The sequence below is a fragment of the Ricinus communis genome, chromosome 9 (assembly GCF_019578655.1).
Source record: "Ricinus communis isolate WT05 ecotype wild-type chromosome 9, ASM1957865v1, whole genome shotgun sequence".
Taxonomy (NCBI): domain Eukaryota; kingdom Viridiplantae; phylum Streptophyta; class Magnoliopsida; order Malpighiales; family Euphorbiaceae; genus Ricinus; species Ricinus communis.
The window spans coordinates 7,050,137-7,073,131 of NC_063264.1; the positions used below are offsets into that span (position 1 = coordinate 7,050,137).

The 22,995-nt window shown below is 29.2% G+C and overlaps 4 protein-coding genes across 5 annotated transcripts; 1 reads left to right on the forward strand and 3 right to left on the reverse strand.

Moving 5' to 3' along the window:
• The first annotated feature begins 9,275 nt into the window (after positions 1-9,275).
• LOC8269013 (BTB/POZ domain-containing protein At1g63850) lies at positions 9,276-12,658 on the forward strand. Of its 2 annotated transcripts, XM_048379232.1 has the most exons (4): positions 9,277-9,514; positions 9,878-9,976; positions 10,394-11,107; positions 11,401-12,658. In XM_048379232.1, exons 3-4 carry the CDS (start codon positions 10,454-10,456, stop codon positions 12,340-12,342), a joined length of 1,596 nt encoding a protein of 531 aa, XP_048235189.1. In that variant the 5' UTR covers positions 9,277-9,514; positions 9,878-9,976; positions 10,394-10,453; the 3' UTR covers positions 12,343-12,658. The 2 variants fall into 2 exon arrangements, with proteins under 2 accessions (XP_002531214.2, XP_048235189.1); XM_002531168.3 differs by lacking the exon at positions 9,878-9,976 and having other exon boundaries at positions 9,276-9,514.
• A 2,031-nt stretch (positions 12,659-14,689) lies between these two features.
• Positions 14,690-16,282, reverse strand: LOC107262209 (cold and drought-regulated protein CORA). Its single transcript, XM_048378888.1, has 3 exons — positions 16,106-16,282; positions 15,644-15,958; positions 14,690-15,556 (listed from the first exon to the last, which is right to left on the reverse strand). The coding sequence occupies exons 1-3, from the start codon at positions 16,212-16,214 to the stop codon at positions 14,967-14,969; spliced, it is 1,014 nt and encodes a 337-aa protein (XP_048234845.1). The 5' UTR covers positions 16,215-16,282; the 3' UTR covers positions 14,690-14,966.
• Positions 16,283-19,660: 3,378 nt separating this feature from the next.
• On the reverse strand, positions 19,661-20,514 carry LOC125371150 (glycine-rich protein DC9.1-like). Its single transcript, XM_048379582.1, has 2 exons — positions 20,306-20,514; positions 19,661-20,198 (listed from the first exon to the last, which is right to left on the reverse strand). Exons 1-2 carry the CDS (start codon positions 20,409-20,411, stop codon positions 19,945-19,947), a joined length of 360 nt encoding a protein of 119 aa, XP_048235539.1. The 5' UTR covers positions 20,412-20,514; the 3' UTR covers positions 19,661-19,944.
• A 1,620-nt stretch (positions 20,515-22,134) lies between these two features.
• On the reverse strand, positions 22,135-22,819 carry LOC8269011 (glycine-rich protein DC7.1). Its single transcript, XM_002531166.3, has 2 exons — positions 22,626-22,819; positions 22,135-22,503 (listed from the first exon to the last, which is right to left on the reverse strand). The coding sequence occupies exons 1-2, from the start codon at positions 22,726-22,728 to the stop codon at positions 22,328-22,330; spliced, it is 279 nt and encodes a 92-aa protein (XP_002531212.1). The 5' UTR covers positions 22,729-22,819; the 3' UTR covers positions 22,135-22,327.
• Between the last annotated feature and the right edge of the window lie 176 nt (positions 22,820-22,995).

A 22,995-nucleotide genomic window follows, 5' to 3' on the forward strand; every position in this document is an offset into this window, starting at 1 on the left:
TTAATCAATCATCATTATGATACTGCTAGTATATAATAATATGAGTTTAGATTTTAATAATTTATAATTTTATTTTTTGATAGTGAAATTATAGTTTAAGTAGGTAATTAATTTGATGAGATCGATTTAACGATCAAACGATAATATTTTTAATTGTTAAACTCTAAATTCATATTATTAAATACATACAATGTAATAATGATGATTGATCGGAGTAAAGATAATTGAATTCTTAAATATATTATATTATTTATATTTATTTTTTTTGTCTTTTTCTCTTTAAAGTTATATTCTCTCCTTACTAAATTTTTTCTTTTTTTTACTTTATTAATAAAAATAATTGGAAAGTAAAATAGAGAATATTATAGAAATACACATATTTCAAAATGAATAAAATAAAAAATTAATTTATATATGTTAATTTATGAGACCTAATTTTTTTGATATGTGTGCTTAATTTTTAACACACACAATTTTTATTTTGACATATCTATTTATTTTGACACATGAAATTCAAGTTTATGTGTAATTTTATGGTTTTTTCTATTAATTTATTGATTAATAAGTTACATTCCAAATTAAACATTGATTCTAATTTTAAGAAAATAACATATTAATAATAAATTAGTTTCCTAATTAGATAATTATTATTTTTCTAATTAGGTAATGATTATTCTAAAAAATAACAAACTAATTATATTTTAATATTATATTAACTAATAAATTAGTTTTCTAATTAGATAATAATTCTAATTATAGAGAAATTATTATTTAATTATAAAAAATAATATTTTTAAATATTATATTCACTAATAGACTAATTTTTTAATTCTAAAATATAATAATATCAATTATATTGATAATATTAATTCATATAAGATTATAACTAATTAATATATATATTTAATATAACTTTTATTATTATTACTTCTTTCTTTCTCCCCCTCTTCCTCCTTCCCCCTCCCCCTCTCACTTTCCTCTCCTCCCTCACCTCCCTTCCTTTTCGGCTTCCGCTGTCGTTGCCACCTTCCAACTGCCAAAATTTTTTTCTTCTCCTTCCCTTCCCTCGTCGGTGTCGCTTCCTCTTTTTTCTCCTTTACTACCAACGTCGAGCTTGAAGAAAGGAAGCTCTCTCATTGTCGCCGTGCAAACAGCCACCTACCACCCTCTCCTCACAAAAACCGACGTCGGAATCGAGCTCCCCATCGGCAGTAGTTTATAGCCTCGCCAGAGCTGAAACTTTTCGGCCTCGATCTGGTGGCTTTCGGTGAGTTTTCGAAAAAAGTATTTCTATTTTTAGACTCCCCGCAACTCAAGCTTCACGTAGGGGCTTCCGGATTTGAAATCCGACACTGTTGGCGGTACCGGCTTTCGGATCCCGGTGTATCTGGAAGGTATAGAATTTTGAATTTTTTGCTCGGTAAACATCATTTGAACCTTTAAAATTATTTAAAAACTTTTAGAAATTAATAACCCATTAATTGTTAGTTGTAAATAACTAATTAATTTGATTTGATTAATTGATAGTTTAACTATAAATATCATGGATTGATTAGTGCGATTAATTATTTTTTGATTTGTGATAATTGTAGTTGTGAATAATTAATTAGATATCAAAAAATTTTCGTGGGTTGTTTGTGGAATAATATTAATAACGGACCATCTATTATTAATTGTGATCTGTGGTGTGTTGTGGAATTAGAAAAATAATGCAGTTTTTGGTGACCCAAATTCTGATAAATATATATTGAATATTGAAGTGTTTTTAGGAGGTTTTGGACCCGTTTTACAGGGGTAAACATCCATATTTTTTGGGAAATTTTGCCGAATTTTTGGTAGAATTTCCAAGTCGGAATTTCTTACACAATCTAATATAGGAGTCTAGGCTTAGGAAAAATTAAAAATGTCTCATTAATCGAATTATTTTCGTGAATAGATAATTCCATCCGTCCAGCCAGCTCCACCCCAGATGTAAGAGCAGACAGTAAAGCGCCGCAAAACTGTGAATTAAAGTGATATAATCAACAACTTTTATGTCATGTCTAAATTAAATACATTATTAATTAACTAATAATTATTATGATTATTATTGCCATTTTTATTAGTAATTTTATTTGATTAAAATTATTTCGATTATTTATTATTAGCATTATTATTATTAATTTTATTTTCGTTATTATCGATATCATTATTAATATTATTATCATTATTTTTGCTATCATATTTATTATTATTTTAATATTATTATTACACATAATTTCATATTTGCTATACTCGAGGCTATTCAACTTTAATTCTTAATATGTTATTGAATAATTATATTTACTTGTGATTTATACTATTTATAATTATTATTGATACTATGATTGTAACTTTGGAATGAGGCGGTAGTAGAACATGCCACCTCAAGAGTTGCACCAGAACCGCGTGCGCACTAGTATTAGTCGAAGACAGTTAGTAAAAATATTTTTTTGGGGATTTGCCCTGGTCAAGTACAACTCTCTGGGCTATAAGAATTTGATCGTTGGAGGAAAGCTCCCTGGTCGAACGTTACTCTCTTGGCACCGGCTTTATTGGAAATTAAATGATCAGGCTAGATGTAAGGACTATGGTCGGGCTTTGCTTTCTGAGCGCCAGTCTTATTGAAATAAGAGAGTCAAATGGCTAATATAATTGGAGTTTAGAGTTTTGCTGGGCTACTCGTCCCATAAATGTTTAAATTTTACTTTTCTAAATCATGGCATGATATGTGTTTTAATATAATATGATATTTTATTATGACTAAATAAATATTTTATTGATATGACTGTATTTATTTTAGGATTATGTGATTTTAACTCACTCTCGAGATTGATAGTTTCAATTTTAATTTTTCAGGTGATAGTTAGGTTTTCCGTCGTCTCTCTCTCTTAACAACCCAACTTTCTTCTCCTTCGGGCCTATTGTAATTAATTTCTACTTTTTGCATTTCGAATTATTTAAAATTCTAGACTCTTTACCTGTTATATTATGTTTGAATTTTGTTTATAATAAGTTATGGGATGTTTGCTACTAATCTAGCTGGAGGATTAATCTAATTATGTGTAGATTTGTGAATGAAATGTTAGGTTGTTTTAATAGTGTGTATATATATATATATATATATATATATGAATTGCCGATTAATTAGGCTTACTACGGTTTTGGTGACCTTAAGCCTACTATTTCCTAGTATTGGTTATGGGCTTATAGAAAGAGTCAATGACAAAATCTTAAAAATATTTAAAAATAGTGAGTTTGTTATTGTTATTTAAAATATTATAAATTAATATAAAAATAAAAATTTATTAAATTATATATATAAACTTGATTTTTTTATAATTGAAATAATAATAACGATCGTGCAAGCGACGGGTAAACAACTAATATATATTAATTTTTTATATTTAAATTTTTTGATATTTATGCTTAATTTTGACACATAAATTTTTGCTTTGACATGTGTATTTAATTTGACATATGAGCTCCAAGTTTATGTATAATGTTTAAATTTTTCTATTAAATTATTGATTTACCTTCCTAATTAATCACTTTCTAATTTTAAAAATTAGTATATTAATTATATTTTAATATTATATTAATTATATAATGATATTAATTTTATCCTGAGAAATAACATATTAATTATATTTTAGTATTATATTAATTAATAAATTAATTTATTAATTAAATAATAATTTTAGTTATAGAAAATAATATTTTAAATAATATTAATATTTAATAATAAGATATTTTTTAATTATATAATATTTTTTAATTTTGAAATAATAATATCAATTATATTAATATGTTAATTTATATAATATTAAAATTAATTATTAGATAATTTTTATATTATTGTATTAATATAATTTTAAAATTTAAAAAGGTTAAAAATATTTAAAAATAGTTTGTTTGTTTTTATTTTTTATAAATTATACCTATTAATTCAATTTTATATTTAAAATATTAATAATACCACAGACTAGTTATTTATGATTTAATAAAAAAAATATAAAAGATATTATTAGAGATCCTCCAACAAAACTCAGTCCTTAAAATTCCAAAATCTTGAAGATGCCATGAGCCAAGATATTGTATTCTATCAAGAACAGAAAAAGGCAAGCAAAGCTTGCTGAATTCTTTAACATTATTAATGTTTTTTTTTTTTTTTTTGTGTACGGTGTATTAAAAGTCAATATAAAAAAATATCGAATAAAAATTTTATAAATAATAAAATATTATTTAAAAAATTTTAAAATAATAATTTTAATTTTATAAAGCTGTAGCCTCTTTATATGTACAGATAATAAGGCTATAAGAAAAACACCTCACTAAGGAGGATCCCTTAATCAAGGACAGATAAAGCCAAGACGGAGCATAGAAAAGTCAAAAAGTAAAATAAACCAAAACAAACAACAAGCCCATTGGGCCTTTCCTTATCATATTTATGCACTTCGGTTCTATGTCATGGATTCCAAGCCTTATTCATGTATTAACATTTTGAGTTATTAAATTTAATTAAAATAAAAAAATAGTAATAAAATAATAAGTTCACCTCTTTATTAATGTTTTTCTCATGCAATATAAATATAATTGGAGGAAAAAGATAAATGATATTGATTTTATTTTTCAAAAATATATTAATTTATTTTTTATTAGAAATAAAATTTTCATAACTAAGCAATAATTTAAAATTATTTAACCTTTGTAAATTTATAATAACCGAGTTAATTTAATTATATTTTTAATAATTTTTCTTTTTTTTTTCTAATTTATAGGCATAAACTCGATTTGCAGCCAGAGAAATTTATTAAAGAGACTCGCTTTATCAGTTGTATAAATTTTAAAATATCTAATCAATTTATAAAATAGACATTTTTCTTTAGTGAATTTTTAAATCTTAAATTTAGATGTTAATAGTATGCTTTTTATTAGATTTAAGAAAGTGTTCATATAATAATAATAATAATTATTATTATTATTATTATTATTATTATTATTATCCTAATAAATCTTAAAAAATTTACAATGTGCAAAATGAGAAAATAAGAAAAAAGAATGAATAGATAAGAAAGTGAACAAGATGAAATCAGTAAGCAAATAATTCAAAACTTAAGAACAGATTTATGAGTCATTCAGAAATATAAAATGAATACATAACCAATCATTTTACATTATATTAATTAAGTTAAGAAAAAGGAAAAGAAAAGAAATATCTTTTTGCCTTGCAAGATATAAGCCAGATACGGTAAATAACAAAATGCATTATTCTAAATACGTTGCTCTCAAATTAAAATCTCCAAACATGGTATAGCCGGTAACATAAACTAGTGGGACAATGCACCTTTATGCCTTAAAGAATGAATGAAACCAATGCCCTGCGGACTTTCCTTTCCAAGCCTGTCCCCGTGGTTGAAGAAGACTAATAACGATTGGTGTCAAGCCAAGCTTTCAGAATATGGGTTGTTTAACAATATTTAATTTTATTATTTAAATATTAAATTATCATTTAAGAAGTCATAAGTCCGATTAGATCAATTTCATAGTTGAAACAATGACGTTTTGTGTTATTAAGCTCTAGACCTATATTATTAAATATGACAAAAAATGATAATAATGACTAAGATTTTAAAATTTATGAATTCTAGATTTAAAACTTTATAAATTCTTAAAATTTTATAGTTTGAATAAAATATAAAGATAATAATTTTTTGAAACTAAAAATAATTCTAGGATAAGATAAATTTATTAAAAATAATATTGAAATAAAAAAGTAGTATAACAATTTATTTTTTAAAATATTTTTATTTTTTATTTTTTAAGTAGAATATTAAAATTATTATAGATTAAGATAAATTTATAAATTTAAAGAAAATTTTCATTTAAAATCCTTGAATCAAAACCACCCCGAAATTTATGTGTCATTAGTTGGGTCACATTTTAGCTTGTGAACACACGTCTCTTTTGAATATGATGATATTCACATGTAGTTTGTGGAATCAGTCAATACAATATAAATGCGTGTCCTTATTTCCTGCCTTTCTTTTTCAGTTTGTTTTCCTATCTTTTCTTTTTTCTTTTTCAGGAAAGAAACTAATTTAAATTCTTGATTTTATTAGATATTTTTTTTAGAAAAATATAAATACTTCACTAATAGAAATTATAAAATTTTTAAAAAATTAATTTTAAAACTGATTGTGTTTTAAATGAAATAATGGATTATAATTATATAAAAAATACATTCCACTGGATGCCATTAAGAGTCTGTTTAATTCAATTAATTAATAAAAATGATAGCTAACTAATAATTTATAATTAATAAATTAAACTATCTGATAAAATTGTATTAACAGTTGTTATTAATATATAAAATAATCAATAATTGAATATATTATATTTTATAATACTATTTTTAATGATATAAATTAGTAACATTTTTAAGTTAATTAATAATATTATAATTAATTTTATCTAACTCAATTATATTATCAAATTAAAATAAAATAAAATTTTATTAATAAAAATTTCATAATTTCAAATATTATAATAACAAATGTATAACTATTTAACTACTAAATATAATTTAAAATAATAATTATTTATCTTAATAAAATTAATGTTATTGAAATAAATAAAATCAAAGCAAATCAACTATTAAATAATATGAAGTATTTTAAAATAAATTGATAGAATCAACAGTTAATTATAACTAAATTAACTATTAATTTTTAATTTTTAAATTTTACTAAACAAATTTAATATGAGTGTTTACAACTAGCTGTATAAAACATTTCACAACTAAACACCTATTAAATCACATATAAATTTTATAAGTGATTTTTGATAAATTTAACCGGTGGAATCTCGAATTTAATTTTCAATAATCTCAAAAGAATAAAATCCAAACACATATTATCATTTATATAGAGAAAAGACTCAACATTCCACCTTTTATATGAAAAACTCATACAATTTTAAAAAAATATATTAATATTTATTTATTAAAATTAATTAATATAAAAAAATGACCATCCATATAAAATATAATTAATAATAAGTGAAGAGATAAAATTTTAATAAATAAAAAAAAGAAAAAAAAAGGACCGGCTAGAATTTGAGACTGATTATTGATAGTTATTGTACTTCTCTAGTTTGTATAAATATTTATTTTTCATTTTATAGTTTGTATCAAAAAATGTTAGCCGGAGTAAACTAAATATTATGATTTGTGGATAGTAGAAAATTCAAAAGCGGAAACCGAAGGCACCGTCTCCGTGTCGAACCACCACCGGTAGCGCATTTTATCCATATCAAAAATATTACTTTTTGTTTTTGCATTTATACCCCCACTAAGATTCGAATTTGCCTCCATACTTGTTCCTTAAGAAAAAGACTTACCCCTACACTTTATTTTTTTTTCTTGATTAACAATTTTACTTTGTCCCATATTTAGATTTACATATTGCTCAATCACTTTTGTGTATAATTTGGATTGACTTACTAAATAATGTTTTATGTATTAAAATATTTAAATGTTTGATAAATTAGAGAAATATTTATATAACTTGTTGATTTTTTTTAAAAAAAAATTGGTGTAAACTTTTAGGATTACCATTTAAACACTAAAATAAGACATTAAATTAAATGTAATGGTTTTATATATATTTCTATATTTACCTTTGCAAGTTAGTTTTTATTTTTAGTATTACTGTTGAATTTTATTATCATAGCAATTTTCTTATATGGGCATTTAGTTTTTTAAAAATTTTATAAAATCATTCAGAACATAAAATAAAATTAAAAAAAGGTAAACTAATATTGTAACAAAATTGTTTTAGTTAAAGTAATAAATTAAGGATTATGCAATATAAAATAGTAATGACATATAATATGCTATAGATAAAATTATAAATTAACATCCTCTTATGTTCAACTTGAATATAATTCATAATTTTCATATTTAATTTTCAATTGAATAATTGAGATATACCAATCCAGATTTAGTTGGATTGATACAACTTTTATTTTTGGAGATGTTTGAGTTTGAGATATTCTTTCACTTTTTAATGGAATTAATTCTCCATAGAGTTAAAACTATAAAAATTGTAGGATCCAAAATGATCCATCCAAAAATTTTATATTCGTCTGACATTAATAACTAGCATGTATTGATCATATCTTTGGTTTAAAAAATTAATTTTTTTTAAAAAAATTTAATTTATGAATTTTAAATATAAATAGTTACTTTTAAAATAATAAATATCAATCATCAATTATAAATTTAATGGTTAAATATCTAAACATGACATATCATATATTAATAATAACACGAGAGGATTAGTTCCAAAAATAAAATAATACCAAAGGATTCTAATCCTAAAATTATTACCCCGCTGACTTAATTGTTTAAATCCACTCCTGAATAAAACAATAAAGATAATGTATATATATTTCTTATATTTGAATTCATAATTCCAAGTAAAAAATCAATGCTTAAATCATCTTATTTGCACTTTATTAGCTTTAAATTTATAAAATCATTTTGATAAATAAATTTATAAAAAGACTTCTTATTTAATATCCCAAAATTATGATACTAAATATCTTAATTTGCATAGTTTAAATTTCAAAAATTATATATAAAATATAAAATTATTAAATTTTAATTATAATAAATGTATAATTTTTTAGTTTATAGAGCAAATATTTATCTAATTTATAATGAAATCACTAAAATGAGAAGATATGTGGCTATACTTGATTGAAAATGTATAAAGTAATTGTATAAGGAAGGGTTTACACAAAAATGCAAGAATAATATCAGATACCAAGATCATGGACTGATCGGAAGATAGGAAAGAGGAAAAGAGGAAGAATTGAGATGCAGATTAGAGAAAGAAACTGAATTCTGAAAGAAGAAGGACCTAATATTTCTCAAAATCTCTCGTTTCAAATTTTTCCAATCATATAACTATGCCTTTTGGCTTATATGAAAGCAAAAGATTAAATTATAGAAAAGAATTAGAAATTGTTACAGCGAGAAATTAATTGGCGGAATTAAAATTTTAAAAGAAGTGGAGAGTAAATAGTTTAGGAAAGAAATTTATGGTGGCTTAATTTGATTTTCAGATAGAATTCTTATACTTATTTGTTGGAAAAGTATAAAATTTAGTTTATTTAACTCTTAACATAAGTTTAGGGGGCAAATTGATACTTTGTCCATAAGGCTTAGGTTTTCACTCCACTATGTACATCCGGTCTGAAAAAATGCAGCCGCCCACCCTCCCCTCTTAACAAAAAGGAAAAACAAAAACAAAAAGAAAAAGAAAATCACCATTTTCTACCGGACGGCTGTCCCTTGTCGTTCGCTGTTGTCCCCCGGCTGCTCCGCCGTCCTTTGGGGTTGAAATTCTTAAATAAATTTTTGTTGTCAAATTGTTATTGCCTACTAGAAGACTCAGGCTTGATCCTCCTAACAAGTTCTACTTTACTTGTAAGCCTCACTTTATGAAGTTATGCCACTGTTTTTTTATTAAATCGTTGTGTATTTTGGTTACACATTTGATTTGTGCCGTGTTATGGGTGGCTCCGTTTCTATTTCAGATCTGGGTCTTTTTAATCTATTGACATGATCTTTGTCTGATTGATATCTGGCTTGAGTTACTAACTTCAATTTCTTTTTCTTTGTTGCTATTTTGATTTGTATATATTCGATAGATATATGTTTACTTCTTTAATTTGAAACCCAATAATGCTTTCATTTCCTCTTACCTGGTTCAAGTAACAACATTCTCTATGTTCGCTTTTTCGCTTCTTCTTCTTCTTCTTCTTCTTCTTCTTCTTCTTCAACAAGCAGAAATATAAAGAAAACAAAAGAAAATGGGCGGTGGAGGAGCTCAGGCGTTCAAGAGAATCCCTCTCATTAAAATTCCTCAAAGACACCTCAAATCTTCTGGTTTGTCTATTTTGTATTAACTTTTCCTTTTTCTGTTTAAATAATTGTGTCTTGAATCATGTGTTTGATCTGAGCATACTATCTGATTTATATATTTTGATGTACACGACGGTCCTCTTTTTCCCCTTAAATGTCCCACTAAAATTGGTAATTGTATGTTGCAAGTATTCCATGGAATTAATCGTTTGTGAAGTGAGACTTTTGCAAATCATGCCTTATTTTCTTTTATTATTATTGCAAGTGTAGGCTTTCCAAGCATGAAAAATAATTAGACAGAATTCAGGTTGATTTAAATTCTTGCATTTTTAGACTGTCTAGATACAATGATAATAATCGTTGCTAGTAAAATCAATAGAACGTTTTAGCCAATTTATAATCTGCCTGCATTAACTCTTGACCAAGAATTTTACTTTGCAGGTTCTTGATTCACCATCAACGTTGAAGATCTGATTTTCGTCTGGCATTCTATCACCAGTCATGGAGTTTATACCCAATGGCCATAACAGTATTAATCACTCTCCACATCATGAAGCACCATCTTCTTTTCCTTCAAGTTTCACTAAATTTAATTCTGCACTCACTGCAGGTCTTTTAAACCCAATGTCACCACCACCTGATAAAACCCGATCCAGTCCTACCCTTTTTGAAATGATGGCCAGTGAACCAGAAATGCAACAACCCAGAAACAACCAAATCAATCAAATCAACAATGTTAATATGGTGCAAAATAGGTCACTTAATAATAACACCCAAGTGTCTGTTCAAGATAAACAGAGTTTAATTATGCAGAGGATAAGTGATATATTGGGCAATAAGAGTCCTGGCAATCAGTTTAATGATTCTTTAACTAGTGATGTGAAACTTACGTTGAGTTCTAAAGATGGGATTACTGTTTCAATGAATGTGCATAGACAGATCTTGGTTGCTCATAGTAGGTTTTTTGCTGTGAAATTGTCCGATCGTTGGGCTAAGCAACAGCAGCAGAGATCTTCTTTGTTGCCTTATGTTGTGGAGATTGCTGATTGTGATGATGTTGAGGTTTATATTGAGACTTTAAGGTTAATGTATTGTAAAGATCTGAGAAGAAAGCTTATGAAGGAGGATGTTTGTAAGGTTCTTGGAATTTTAAAGGTATATTATTATATTGGTTTGTTTATTTATATGTGTTTGATGTTTAAGCGGTTTGATTGGTTGGTCACCAAGTGATATGGAAATTGACAGGAAACCTAATTTTGGAAGTAAAATCCATTCACTTGTTGAGGAAATGTAGCAACAAAAAGGAAAATGCTTTTGACTTCTTGTGAATTTTACTTATACTGATATCGGCTATGAATCAATATTTGCCTTAATTGCTGAACTTGAAATGATTATTGTGTATTGTTGGAGTTTTGAAGTACTGAATTGGTTGATTCTTTTTGCACTAGGTTTCTGCGGCAATTGGGTTTGATGCTGGGGTTTTATCTTGTTTGGAGTACCTAGAAGCTGCTCCATGGGCTGAGGATGAAGAAGAGAAGGTAGCGTCATTGTTATCAGAGCTACGCCTTGAAGGAGTTGGAGCTGGAGAGGTTCTTAAGAGGATTTCAGTTGAAGTTACTAATGGAACCGAAGAGAGCAGTGATAATGATGAAGTGCTTCTCAAGCTTTTGCATGTAGTTCTTGAAGGCAAAGATGAGAAAGCTAGGCGTGAGATGAAAGGATTGGTGTCGAAGATGCTTCGTGAGAATTCTTCTCAAAATGAACTAAGGAAAGAGTCATTGTACTCAGCTTGTGATGGATGCTTGCAATTGCTTCATTACCATTTTATCCGCGCAGCAGGAGGAGATCAGGAGGATATAGGACAGATTGCACGGCAAGCGGATAATCTGCATTGGATTTTGGATATTTTGATTGATAGACAGATTGCTGAAGATTTTCTCAAAACATGGGCATCTCAGTCTGAGTTGTCCAATGCACATTCTAAAATTCCTGCTCTTCATAGGTATGAGATTAGCAGAGTTACAGCAAGGCTGTTTGTAGGGATTGGAAAGGGGCAGCTGTTAGCTTCAAAGGAAGTAAGGTGGTTGCTTTTGCAGACATGGTTGGTGCCATTTTATGATGATTTTGGATGGATGAGGAGGGCATCGAAAGGCCTCGATCGGCATTTAATCGAGGACGGTCTTAGTAACACAATTCTAACTCTACCTCTGGCTTGGCAGCAAGAGATTTTACTGGCTTGGTTTAATCGATTCCTCAACTCTGGTGAAGACTGTCCAAATATACAAAGAGGATTTGAAATTTGGTGGAGAAGGGCTTTCTGGAGACGCAGCGGTGAACAGGAGAGGACAAGGCCATTGAGAATCATGACTGCAACCATCGAAAACTCGTGAGAAGCTAAAAGTTTCACAGTGCCGAGAATGGTTCTCTGATGGTCAGTATGCTTTTATGCTACGATGAGTTTGATCCTGACCACATCAGCAATTGCTGTTTTATCTTCTTCCTTTCTAAACCAGGGCGACAACTCATGAGGCAAGTATTAGAATTGCATAGAGGTGGATTATGTTTGTGGTGTACTGAAAACCAGTCAGGTTTAGCTTGGAAGAAGATATGAAGTACATTTGACGCCTGTGATATTTAAAAATTTATTTATTTGTTAAGACAATACTGGAAATTTGACCCCAAAACCTTTTTCTCTTTGAACTCCAAGTCATATCTCGTTTTGCAAACTTTTTCTGTCTTCTGTTGGGTAAAATAAGGAGAAAACGAACAGAAAAAAAGAAACCAACTATAAAGTCCATCTCTACTTGAATTCTCATAAATTCCATCATTCAAGTGTCGTACCGTGGAGCTCAAGTTCAAAATTTTTTGCCGATAGTACTACTCTTTTTTTGCTGAGAGTACTAGATAAGAGTGGAATTCTCTGCAACTGGGCTAGTGTAGAATTCTCTAGAACTCTCGGCATATAAGGAAGGATATATATAGAGAGAGATAGAGAAAGTTAGAAAGAGAACTAAGCAATATAAGTTTATCTTTCCAAACTCTTGTGCTCTTTTTGTGCCACTTTTTTAAGCTTACTTCCGTTGACGTAGTTGCTGCCATTTTGTCGAGTTTGGCATCTGAGGGAAGGCTGACTAGCAATCTTGACTTCGGGAGAATTAAGTGAGCTAGGCCGCACGTGGGCAAAATTTAGAGATAAAACAAAACTCACGGGACACAGGCCACCGGACATTTCAATAAGCCCCAAAGCACAGCCTCAAACCCTTGAACACCATACAATATTGCTCGAACTCAAGTATCCTGCCAGCCAACTGCCCACCTGCTGTTGCAGTATTGTCCCTCAGACTACAGGTCCCATCCTAGCCATTGTTTAGACACCAACATCAACCTACTACCAAATTAAACCCACTTGTCATGATCAAGATGGTTATTATTTTGCTACTTAATTCAATTCCATTGCAAACTGTGACCCTTCTATGAATTAAAAAAGACTGATAAATGTCAATGTTGCATCCCATGCATGATCTAAGTAGTGACTTGCTGAGTTTACTGTATCAATTCAAACCCTTTGGTGGGATGAAAACCACTTTTACATTGCTCAGTTTTGGACTTTTGGATCTAATTCTTTATATTGCCTTAGGAATCATCTAGCTTCCACACCTCCTTTGTCTTTGTAGATGCCCTCCGCATGAGTCTCAATCAGAATCATGATCCTTTTTCTTTAAACTATATCATTATTATCTGCCTATGGATTTACATAACATTCTCTTTATGCATGTACCTTGGATCTCTCAATTTTCTTCATATTTGGGTTTGGTTTTCTTTTTCTCATTGTATTATATTGAATTAGGATTTTGCCTGTAAATGAAGCTTGGATTTTTCATTTTGTAATAGATGAATTTATCTAGTGAAACTAAAAAAATCAAGAATAATCTAATCTCTCCTTTATTAAAATGAAAATTTTTGGCAAAAATCCATCTCCTATAAGAACTTTTAGAAAACTTCATTTTGAGAAATTGTAATCATGAATTTTAGATTTTGCACAACCCTGGATTTCACAAAGTCTCATTAAAATTCTTTCAACCATGTGAATATTGCCTTTGGTTTATATAGCAAATTAATTTTCTCTTTTTTTTTTATTATTATATATAAATCAATTAATTCGTATTTTCATGCATTTAATGATTTAATAAATATAAGATACAATGCCAGATTCTATTTTATTTATTTGGATTTGCAATTTCAGATGTTTTTCTCATTTATATCAAGAGACTTTATTCTGTCTCCAAAATAGTATTAATTTCCACATATTACAGAATGATTATAGCTCAAAACCATTCTTCTAATATCACAATTAATTTTCTCTTTTCTTTTCTTTCCTTGGCCGCTTGGCAATTTAAATAAAATAATTATCTCAAAAATAGGTATAGTTATTATGTGCTGGAGCTGAGTTGAAGTACCAATTATTGCTAATAATCTTACTTTGGAGGTATCTATTATTCAGTTAATTACAATATTAACATCTTGGTTGCTTGATTAATAAAATTAGTATCTCAAAATTAAGCATGCTTCTTGTATTAAATATGTGGGATATCAACACAATAATTCCATTAATATTTCTTTGAAGGCATCTTGGCAGTCTCTTATCTTCTTCTTCTTCTTTTTGGTTATATTCTGCCTTTCATTTTCTTTTATTCCCCAACAAGTAGAATTGATAATACCGACAGATTACGCAGGTAATGGCATTAAATTAACGTGCATTATATTACATACCGAATAAGAGTTAATTAAGAAAACAATATTGGAAAGATAGACAGACTTAAATTAGGTCATTATTGGAGAGAGCTAAGGAAGCTACTCTATTATAGCGACCATAAATTTCTCAGTATATATCTTTTACATAGAGATGGCCGCATCTCTAAACACTCTTATTCACGGAAAACTTATCTAATGATGCATGGAAATTTGATGAAAGACTTACCCTTTTAAGGAAAGGTCTTCCATCTAATTTTCAACTTCAGTTTTTAGTAGCAACACCATGCCCTGGATACTCATAGTGACCAGATTTTTCATGTCCCTTCTCCTTCCCATTTCCCTTTCCGTGTTCATATCCATACCCTTTTCCATATTCATATCCATGCCCTTTTCCGTATTCTTTTCCATGTCCCTTTTCATGTTCATATCCATGTTCTTTTCCATGTCCATGTTCGTAGCCCTCACCATGTTCATACCCTTTTCCATGTTCATTTCCATGCTCCTTGTCATGTTCATATCCGTGCTCTTTTCCATTTTCCTTTCCGTTTTCATGCTTGTGCCCCTTCTCATAACCCTTACCATGTTCATATTCATACCCATTTCCATGCTCGCCTCCGTGCCCCTTCTCATGACCCTTACCATGTTCATATTCATACCCTTTTCCATGCTCGCCTCCGTGCCCCTTCTCATGACCCTTACCGTGTTCATACTCATACCCTTTTCCATGCTCGCCTCCGTGCCCCTTCTCATGACCCTTACCGTGTTCATACTCATATCCTTTTCCATGCTCGCCTCCGTGCCCCTTCCCATAACCCTTACCATGTTCATACTCATACCCTTTTCCATGCTCGCCTCCGTGCCCCTTCTCATGACCCTTACCATGTTCATACTCATATCCTTTTCCATGCTCGCCTCCGTGCCCCTTCCCATAATGCTCACCTCCGTGCCCCTTCCCATAACCCTTACCATGTTCATATTCATGCTCTTTTCCATAATCTTTTCCATTCTCACCTTCGTGCCCCTTCCCGTGACCTTTTCCATATTCTTTTTCGTGCTCTTCATTATGCCCCTTGCCTTGTTCATATCTATACCCTTTTAGATGCTCACCTTCGTGCTCCTTCCCATATTCCTTACCATGTTCATGTTCATACGCTTTTCCATATCCTTTTTCATATTCATGTACGCTTCCCTTCCCATATCCATTTCCATGTCCATGCCTATGGTCATAGTGCGAATCTACCTGTTCATTCCCACCTGTAGAAGAATTGAACATTAATTATTAGTACATTTTGTTAGTACTTGATAAATATATCTCTTAATAAATGTACCCAAAGTGTATGCCTTAATATACTTAAGCAACAAATAAAAGCATAATATTTCAAAGTAAATTTATCTACTCACGGTTGGTTTGGACTGTGGCAGCAAGCTCACGAGCTGAAATCTCAGAAGAGATGAAAAGAACAATAGCAAGAAAAAGGCCAAGAGAAAGGAAAGTCTTTGAGCTGGCCATTTTCCTTTGCAGAACAAAGGATTGGACAATGTGACTAGAAATTAAATTAACATGCAGAAATGCTTGATGGAAATCTGAAGCTTGGCCTTCCCTATTTATACATATTTTTTGGGCACGAGATGAAATAAGAAATAAGAGAGCTTACTTGACTGAGCTAGGAATTGGGTCCACCAGATTTTTATCAGATTTTGATGATTCATATGCTGAGTAAGCATTGGATCAATGGAGTCAAAGCATGAAGATTCACATTAAGACGAAAAACTACACATTTTCCCTTAAAATTTCAATAAGAGAAGGACAGTTTGTAAAATGTAGCAAGTTCTTCAAAGATGTGGATTTTCCATATTTCGAAAATTTTGATCTTTTGAACATTCTCTTTTGAAAATTTTCCCCTTGCGAACTAATTAATTAAGCTCACGGGTGAATTAAAATGATCAAAATGAGCTAAAATTAATATAAAAATACTATATTGGCCGCAAAAGTGAAGAAAATTAAATTAAATCTACTGGAAAAATCAAAATGCTAATTTAAGTTTTATTCCATTGGTTTTTAATTGGATTCAGAGACTTGAGCTCTGTGACGTACCTATGATATTCTTATAATTGCAATAAACAAAGAAAACCAAGACAAAGTTCTAGAGAAAGATTGGAAAATCAGTAATCAATCTTGTGGATTATTAACCTCATTTTTTTTTTTTAAATTGTCTAATATCCAATCCAATAGAAGAAAGTTGATGCCTCGTGAAATGATCTTTGATTAAGTAAAGCAAACAAATTGGGTTACACTTTTTTTTTTCTTTCTTTTTCTTGTCTTTTCTATTTGTCTATGTCAGTTCTCTTTCCCTCCCCGGGCATGTTTTATTTGTGCAAAATTGCCTTCAATCTTTTGTACAACAAATCAGAAAAGGAAAAATTCTAGTTTTTCAGAGATTTTTTCATTTGAAGGTTGACAAAATAAGGTCTAAGAATATAATAAATACATATTTCGTCTTAGATATCTCTTGCCTTCTCGCTTTATCTTTCCAATTGCTTTGCGAGTTGTTTTTTTCTCTTTTTCCCATTTTATGATGATTTTAATTGTTTTCACGTTTTAAAATAGATAGGCCATTCGGTAAATTCTCAGTCTTCTTTTGGTGCCAAGACTTTTACTAATTACTACGCGCAATAAGGGTTTCTGTAAAGTAAAAAAACTAAAAATTAAACTTTCTTTGGTTAGGGTTTTGTTTACGTTTCATTATTGCTTTTACCATATAATTTGTAGGTGAATTTTAAAGTGCCATAGTTTATAATGACTTTCAATGTCTTTATACATAATTTAATAAAAAATTATAAAATTTAAGTGAAATTTACATTAAATATATTAATATTTAACTTTTACGTAAAATTACGTACTAAAATATTCTTATGTAAATTTTTTTTAAAAAAAATTATGTAAATTAGTTTAAATTTTATAATTTCCCATTGAATAAATATATAAATATATCTAAAACTATAATGGATCACAACACCTAGAATTCACCTAATTTGTATGTTATTATCTTAAATTTCTTGTGAAATTCTTGCCGCACTTAGGTAAGAGTGTCCTAATTGCAAGAAATCAAAGTTAATTGACTGCAATAAAACTTAGTATAAAGTTCACGGATCACTTGAGTAATTTATCCGTGAAATTTTTTATTTATGTATATATTTTTTTGCAACTCTAATTCATAAAATATTTTTTTTTCCATTTTATTAAATAATGATACAAAACATGTAAATATAATTTCTCAACACTGAAAAATCAACTTTTTAATTTATTTTTATATACCATAAACTGATTATACCTCAATGCACAAAAGATAACCAAAAAAAAAAAAAGAAGAGAAAAAAGCATTCGTGAAGGAACAATATAAGTATATTATTGGAAGTGTGAATATCAATTACTCAGTTATTCATTTGTAAAGGTTCACCTCTAAAACAATATTATTATATAACATTTTTCAAGAGTTACTTAAAAAAGAAAACATTGCACACAATTTCGTTGCAATTAAGAGGCCATATGTTATGAAATCCAAATTTTATGTAAAAGTGATTTTCTTGTTGCTATGTTGGCCCTGGATTTAAATTGAAGGTACTTCAAATGATTAAAATTAAATATATTTTGCAAACTATTAAGAAACCAAAAATAATTTTGGATTCCTGAGATATTCGATTTTTTTAATTTTTTAATTTTATTTTAAATTATTGATGATAAAATGAAAATGAAAAAAGAAATAAAAAAAACATTTGGCAATGTAAACATGAAAAATTACTTTTTCTTGTGAAAGTAAAGAATTTGGCAAGTAATTGGTTTACATTTAGTATAAATAATAAGAAATATAACAAAGGAAATCCCACTAGAATTTAAACATGAAAATAAAATGCTAAAGTTGAATTGCAAAGAGGTTGATGTTGTAGTCTGTTTTTTTTTTTTTCTTTTTTCTATAAATTGTGAATTTGAGACTAAATTACACTTAATGTCCCTGAAGTTTTTGTTCAATTTCAATATTATCCCTAATCATCAATTTATTAAATAAAATTTTTAAACTTTAATTTTAAGATATTAGAAAAGTCCTTTAAACTTTCTTTATTTTTTGGTAGAAAGAGGGTTTAAATACCAACATGACGTACCGGATGTTAAAAAGTTGAATTTTAATTTTATAAAATACATGACATATCATTGATTAGATTAAAAATGAATGAAAATCATAAATTAAAAAAAAAAAAAACTTTTAACTTTTTCTCATTTGTCACTGACCAAACAAGAAAGAAAAATATGTCTCTTCTATCTTAACCCATAATCTCAAAATTTTCCTTCACTTTCTAACAGCCAAACATTAAAAGAAAGGAATTGAAAAAAGAAAAAAAGAGGCTTTGAATTCCTTAATAACCAAATAGCCCGTCGTGCGGGCCTCCCGGGGGCCGCTATGCCAAAATTTCGTCCCCACAGCTTACTGCATGAATTTAACGGCAAATACATTTCAAAATAATTAAGAGAAAAGATCAGTAGTAGATTTACATTTGTTGAATATGTGCGAGTAAGATCCATTTTCAATAGTAGCAGTAGGCTTGCTGCTGTACAAATTTATGAAAGACCAATTACGGAAGATGAATCTTAATGCTTGGCTCGTGAATCGTGGACAATTGCAGAAATCAAAATCTGAAGCCTTCATAAATAAGGCAAAGGCAGCCATTGACAAACCTGATGATCCATTTAAAACTAGTGCAAACAATTGATATTACTCTTAAAAGTTACAGTAAATACTCCCTCCTGATTGACTTTCTTTTGAACAGAACTATCCTCTTAATTAATTTGAAACTTGAAATTACGGGAATATATAGAGAAAAGAAGAAGAAGAAGATGCGGAACAGCTTTTATTCTTTTTGCCCTTTTGTTTATACTTTTTTCTTCTCTAATCTTACAAGAAATAACACTAAAGTAGCTTCATAAAAGGCCATGGATTATGCATTCCTTAACATCAAGTACAAGGACATTACAATTACAGTACACAGTGTAGGTGTATATATACATGAGAAGTTTGAACAGAGACATTCTGATTAAGAGTAATCATGAAAGGCATCCTTATTAATTGGCATACAATGTTATTGTTTTGAGTAAGTATATAGCAGGTGCTGAATGCAAAAACAAGCCGCCCCGGAGAAAGGGTTTTTTCATATAATCTCCTGCTTCATTCTTGATACCATCCTCACCATCATACTCCTTTTCCCGTTCCGTGTCCATTATTACTTCCCTTTCCACATCCGTTATTTCCTTTTTCATAATCCTTTCCCTTTCCCTTTCCCTTTCCCTTTCCATGTTCATATTCATTATTTCCTTTTCCTTTTCTGGACCCCTTTCCCTTTTCATTTTCATATCGTTTCCGATTTTCGTTTCCATATTGTTTGCCGTTTTCGTTTCCGCCTCCATATCCTTCACCATATTTGTTATCTACTGGTGCATTTTCCTCTACGAAATTAGAAAAAAAAACTATATTATATTCTTACATATATACAACATGCATTAGTCGCATATGAATGTAATTTTATAAAAATTAAGAAGCTAAAAGCACTTACGGGATTCGACATTCTCAGCAAGTTCACGAGCTGAGACCTCAGAGGAGATGAGAAGGAGAACAGCAAGAGTAAGGCCGAGAAGAAGGAAAATCTTTGAGCAGGCCATTTTTCCTTAGCAAAGAAAAGCAATAGTTAGCTCAAGTGTAGAATGAAGAGGTTGAGCATGACGCTTCTCTACTTATACTATGCTTTGTACAAGAGAAAGAGTAAGTTTTGGTTGGGATAATAATATACACGGTCATTAAATTTTACATTTAGTTAGCATCAGCCATTCAAATTTAATTATATTTTAATTTAATCACTTTAAAAATTTAATAAATACATAATGTGATAAATTAAGTAAAATTTGATAAAATAAAATAGAAAACTGGTTAGGTTTATCAAAATGCATATAATTCTCGAAATATATTTTTAGAATTTAATTGAAATATGGCATTAATTGTAAAGTTAAATAATGATGCCAGAGAGCTAATTATTTTTACTCAGCTGTCTAAATTAAGCCAAGTTTTTTGTCAACAGCTCATATATATATAGGAAGATTGTTGTATTTATTATTTACATCAAAAGCAGAAAAGTGGACAATAAAATTTCTTTACATTATGTAGCAGTAGTTCATACGTGCTTTATAGGTATTCCGACTTCACAGGCAAACTCCAAAGATCGCTATTGCTCTCATTAAGATACGGAATCCTTCTATTCTTCAGATCCATATGTGTCTGGATTTAGCAAATGTAACTAAATAAAATCAGTCTATGTAATTTGATGGTTACTATCGTTGGCACTTCATCTAATGGTGGAAATGGTTAGTGCATAAATGTTTATTAGTTCCTGTAGTTCTGAACCTATATACATATCGTAATTTGAATATCAGATGCAATTTATCGCAAAATGGTTTTTGTTCTTTTTTTTTTTAAAACAAATGGTTTATGTTGTTGATTATTTGTTTAACAAGAGGTAAAGCTTCATTATTCAAAGTTAGGGGTATATGTCTGAAGAAGACTAATTAAAATTGATTATTAAGAGTATAGACATTTTGGTCTTAGTGCGTGAATTGGATGCAGTTCATACCCATATGATAAAAAAAACTAACAAATACAAATGTATAACTAATAACTATTGTCATGGTATGCAGTAAATATCTGAAGTAGCTTCTGCATCTAAACACATCTCTTTTCTTCGGGCTTAGCTAGGGAATGCTCACAGCTAGCTTCACTCTCATATGTCTTTACCAAAACTTAAGCTTTCATGTTTTGCCCAGTTCCTCGATAATCTAAAGAACCGTTTGATTTTGAATGCTGAAACCCCTCACTTTGAAAGCAAGGAAGAAACGAGTTTTTCACTCGCGAAAGAATTGAACCGCTAGTACTCATCTGGGGGCAGATTCATTCCGATATGATTGAATAAGACCAAACTCTCAAACTAATACCAATTTCTGTCACAGTAATAACTAATAACTAATGCTATGTTACTATGAAATTGATTTAATCTATAGATAATACGGTAGACCGAATTTACCTGAGAATTTTCTTTTGGCTTAGGTTGAGCTCCACTACTATAGTAATTAATATAATATTTGGTTCAATGCTCTTGAGTTCTATGAAATTTTTATGAAATTGAAAGATTTTGTTACGTCAATTTACTTCGTTTAGAGGAAATATTTTTTTTTATTTTTTTTATTTTTTGAATAAAAAGGAAATGTTTTTTATCAGTTCATTCTTTTTGTGTATATTAGGGAATAGAAAAATATTTCTTCTCTCTTATTTCACTGCACGACAAAATATATAAAGACTAATTTTATAGCTGCTTATCAAAAGGAAAAAAAAGAAAAATAGAACAACGAGAATTGATCATAACATGATTAAAGGGGCACTACAAAGATGAAGACAAGGAAACTAATTTACATGACAATCAAGTTTCCTTAGCCAATTTCGATCATAGGAAGATGAAAGCAAACCTATGTCGCAAACTTTATTGTCATATTTATTAAACTTTATTTATTTTTCTTGGTTATGTATTTCGTCTTCACTTTCCATTTTCTGCTTGTGTCTCAGCAGCAACACCATGACCTGCAGAGTGGCCGTGGCCACCATGACCATAGTTTCCCCGGCCATGCCCTTTGTTCCCATATCCGTTTCCGCGTCCATGTCCGTATCCATTTCCGCGTCCATGTCCATTTCCGTCTGCTTGCACATCCTTCTCTATAACATTAAATAGATTATGCAATTAATGTTAGTAAGAGTGTTACATGTTTACCTGTTACAAACACACAATTAAAGGATATAAAACATGTTATCGTTCTAAAAGAAACTTAAAAACTCACGGGTAGGAACCGCCTCCACTTCACGAGATGAGACCCCAGAGGATATGAATAGAACAAGAGCAAATGCAAGGGCAAGAAGGAGGACATTCTTTGAGCTGGCCATTTTGCTTAGTAGCACAAAAAGCGATAATGTGACTCTTCAAAGACGAGAAGGAGATAATTGCTTAAGTGGTGGATTAGCAAATGGGGCTTAGAGCTCTTTTTATAAAGTTCTTGCAAAGAGTGAGGTTGGTAAGTGGTCAGTATAATTTATTGGGTTTGATTATATACATGTATATATTATCTAAGCATTGGACTAATGGGATAAGGACAGTTGGAAAATTTGAAAAAATTGTTTAAGAAATGTGCTCATATCCTACATTTTGCAATT

Coding starts and splice junctions, on each gene's coding strand:
- LOC8269013 (XM_002531168.3), top strand. CDS start 10,454: ATGGAGTTTATACCCAATGGCCATAACAGTATTAATCACTCTCCACAT. Junction 11,108..11,400: donor AGGTTCTTGGAATTTTAAAG/GTATATTATTAT, acceptor TTTTTGCACTAG/GTTTCTGCGGCAATTGGGTT.
- LOC107262209 (XM_048378888.1), bottom strand. CDS start 16,214: ATGGCCAGCTCAAAGACTTTCCTTTCTCTTGGCCTTTTTCTTGCTATT. Junction 15,959..16,105: donor TGCCACAGTCCAAACCAACC/GTGAGTAGATAA, acceptor ATTCTTCTACAG/GTGGGAATGAACAGGTAGAT. Junction 15,557..15,643: donor TTATGGGAAGGGGCACGGAG/GTGAGCATTATG, acceptor AGGGGCACGGAG/GCGAGCATGGAAAAGGGTAT.
- LOC125371150 (XM_048379582.1), bottom strand. CDS start 20,411: ATGGCCTGCTCAAAGATTTTCCTTCTTCTCGGCCTTACTCTTGCTGTT. Junction 20,199..20,305: donor TGCTGAGAATGTCGAATCCC/GTAAGTGCTTTT, acceptor CTAATTTCGTAG/AGGAAAATGCACCAGTAGAT.
- LOC8269011 (XM_002531166.3), bottom strand. CDS start 22,728: ATGGCCAGCTCAAAGAATGTCCTCCTTCTTGCCCTTGCATTTGCTCTT. Junction 22,504..22,625: donor AGTGGAGGCGGTTCCTACCC/GTGAGTTTTTAA, acceptor TTAATGTTATAG/AGAAGGATGTGCAAGCAGAC.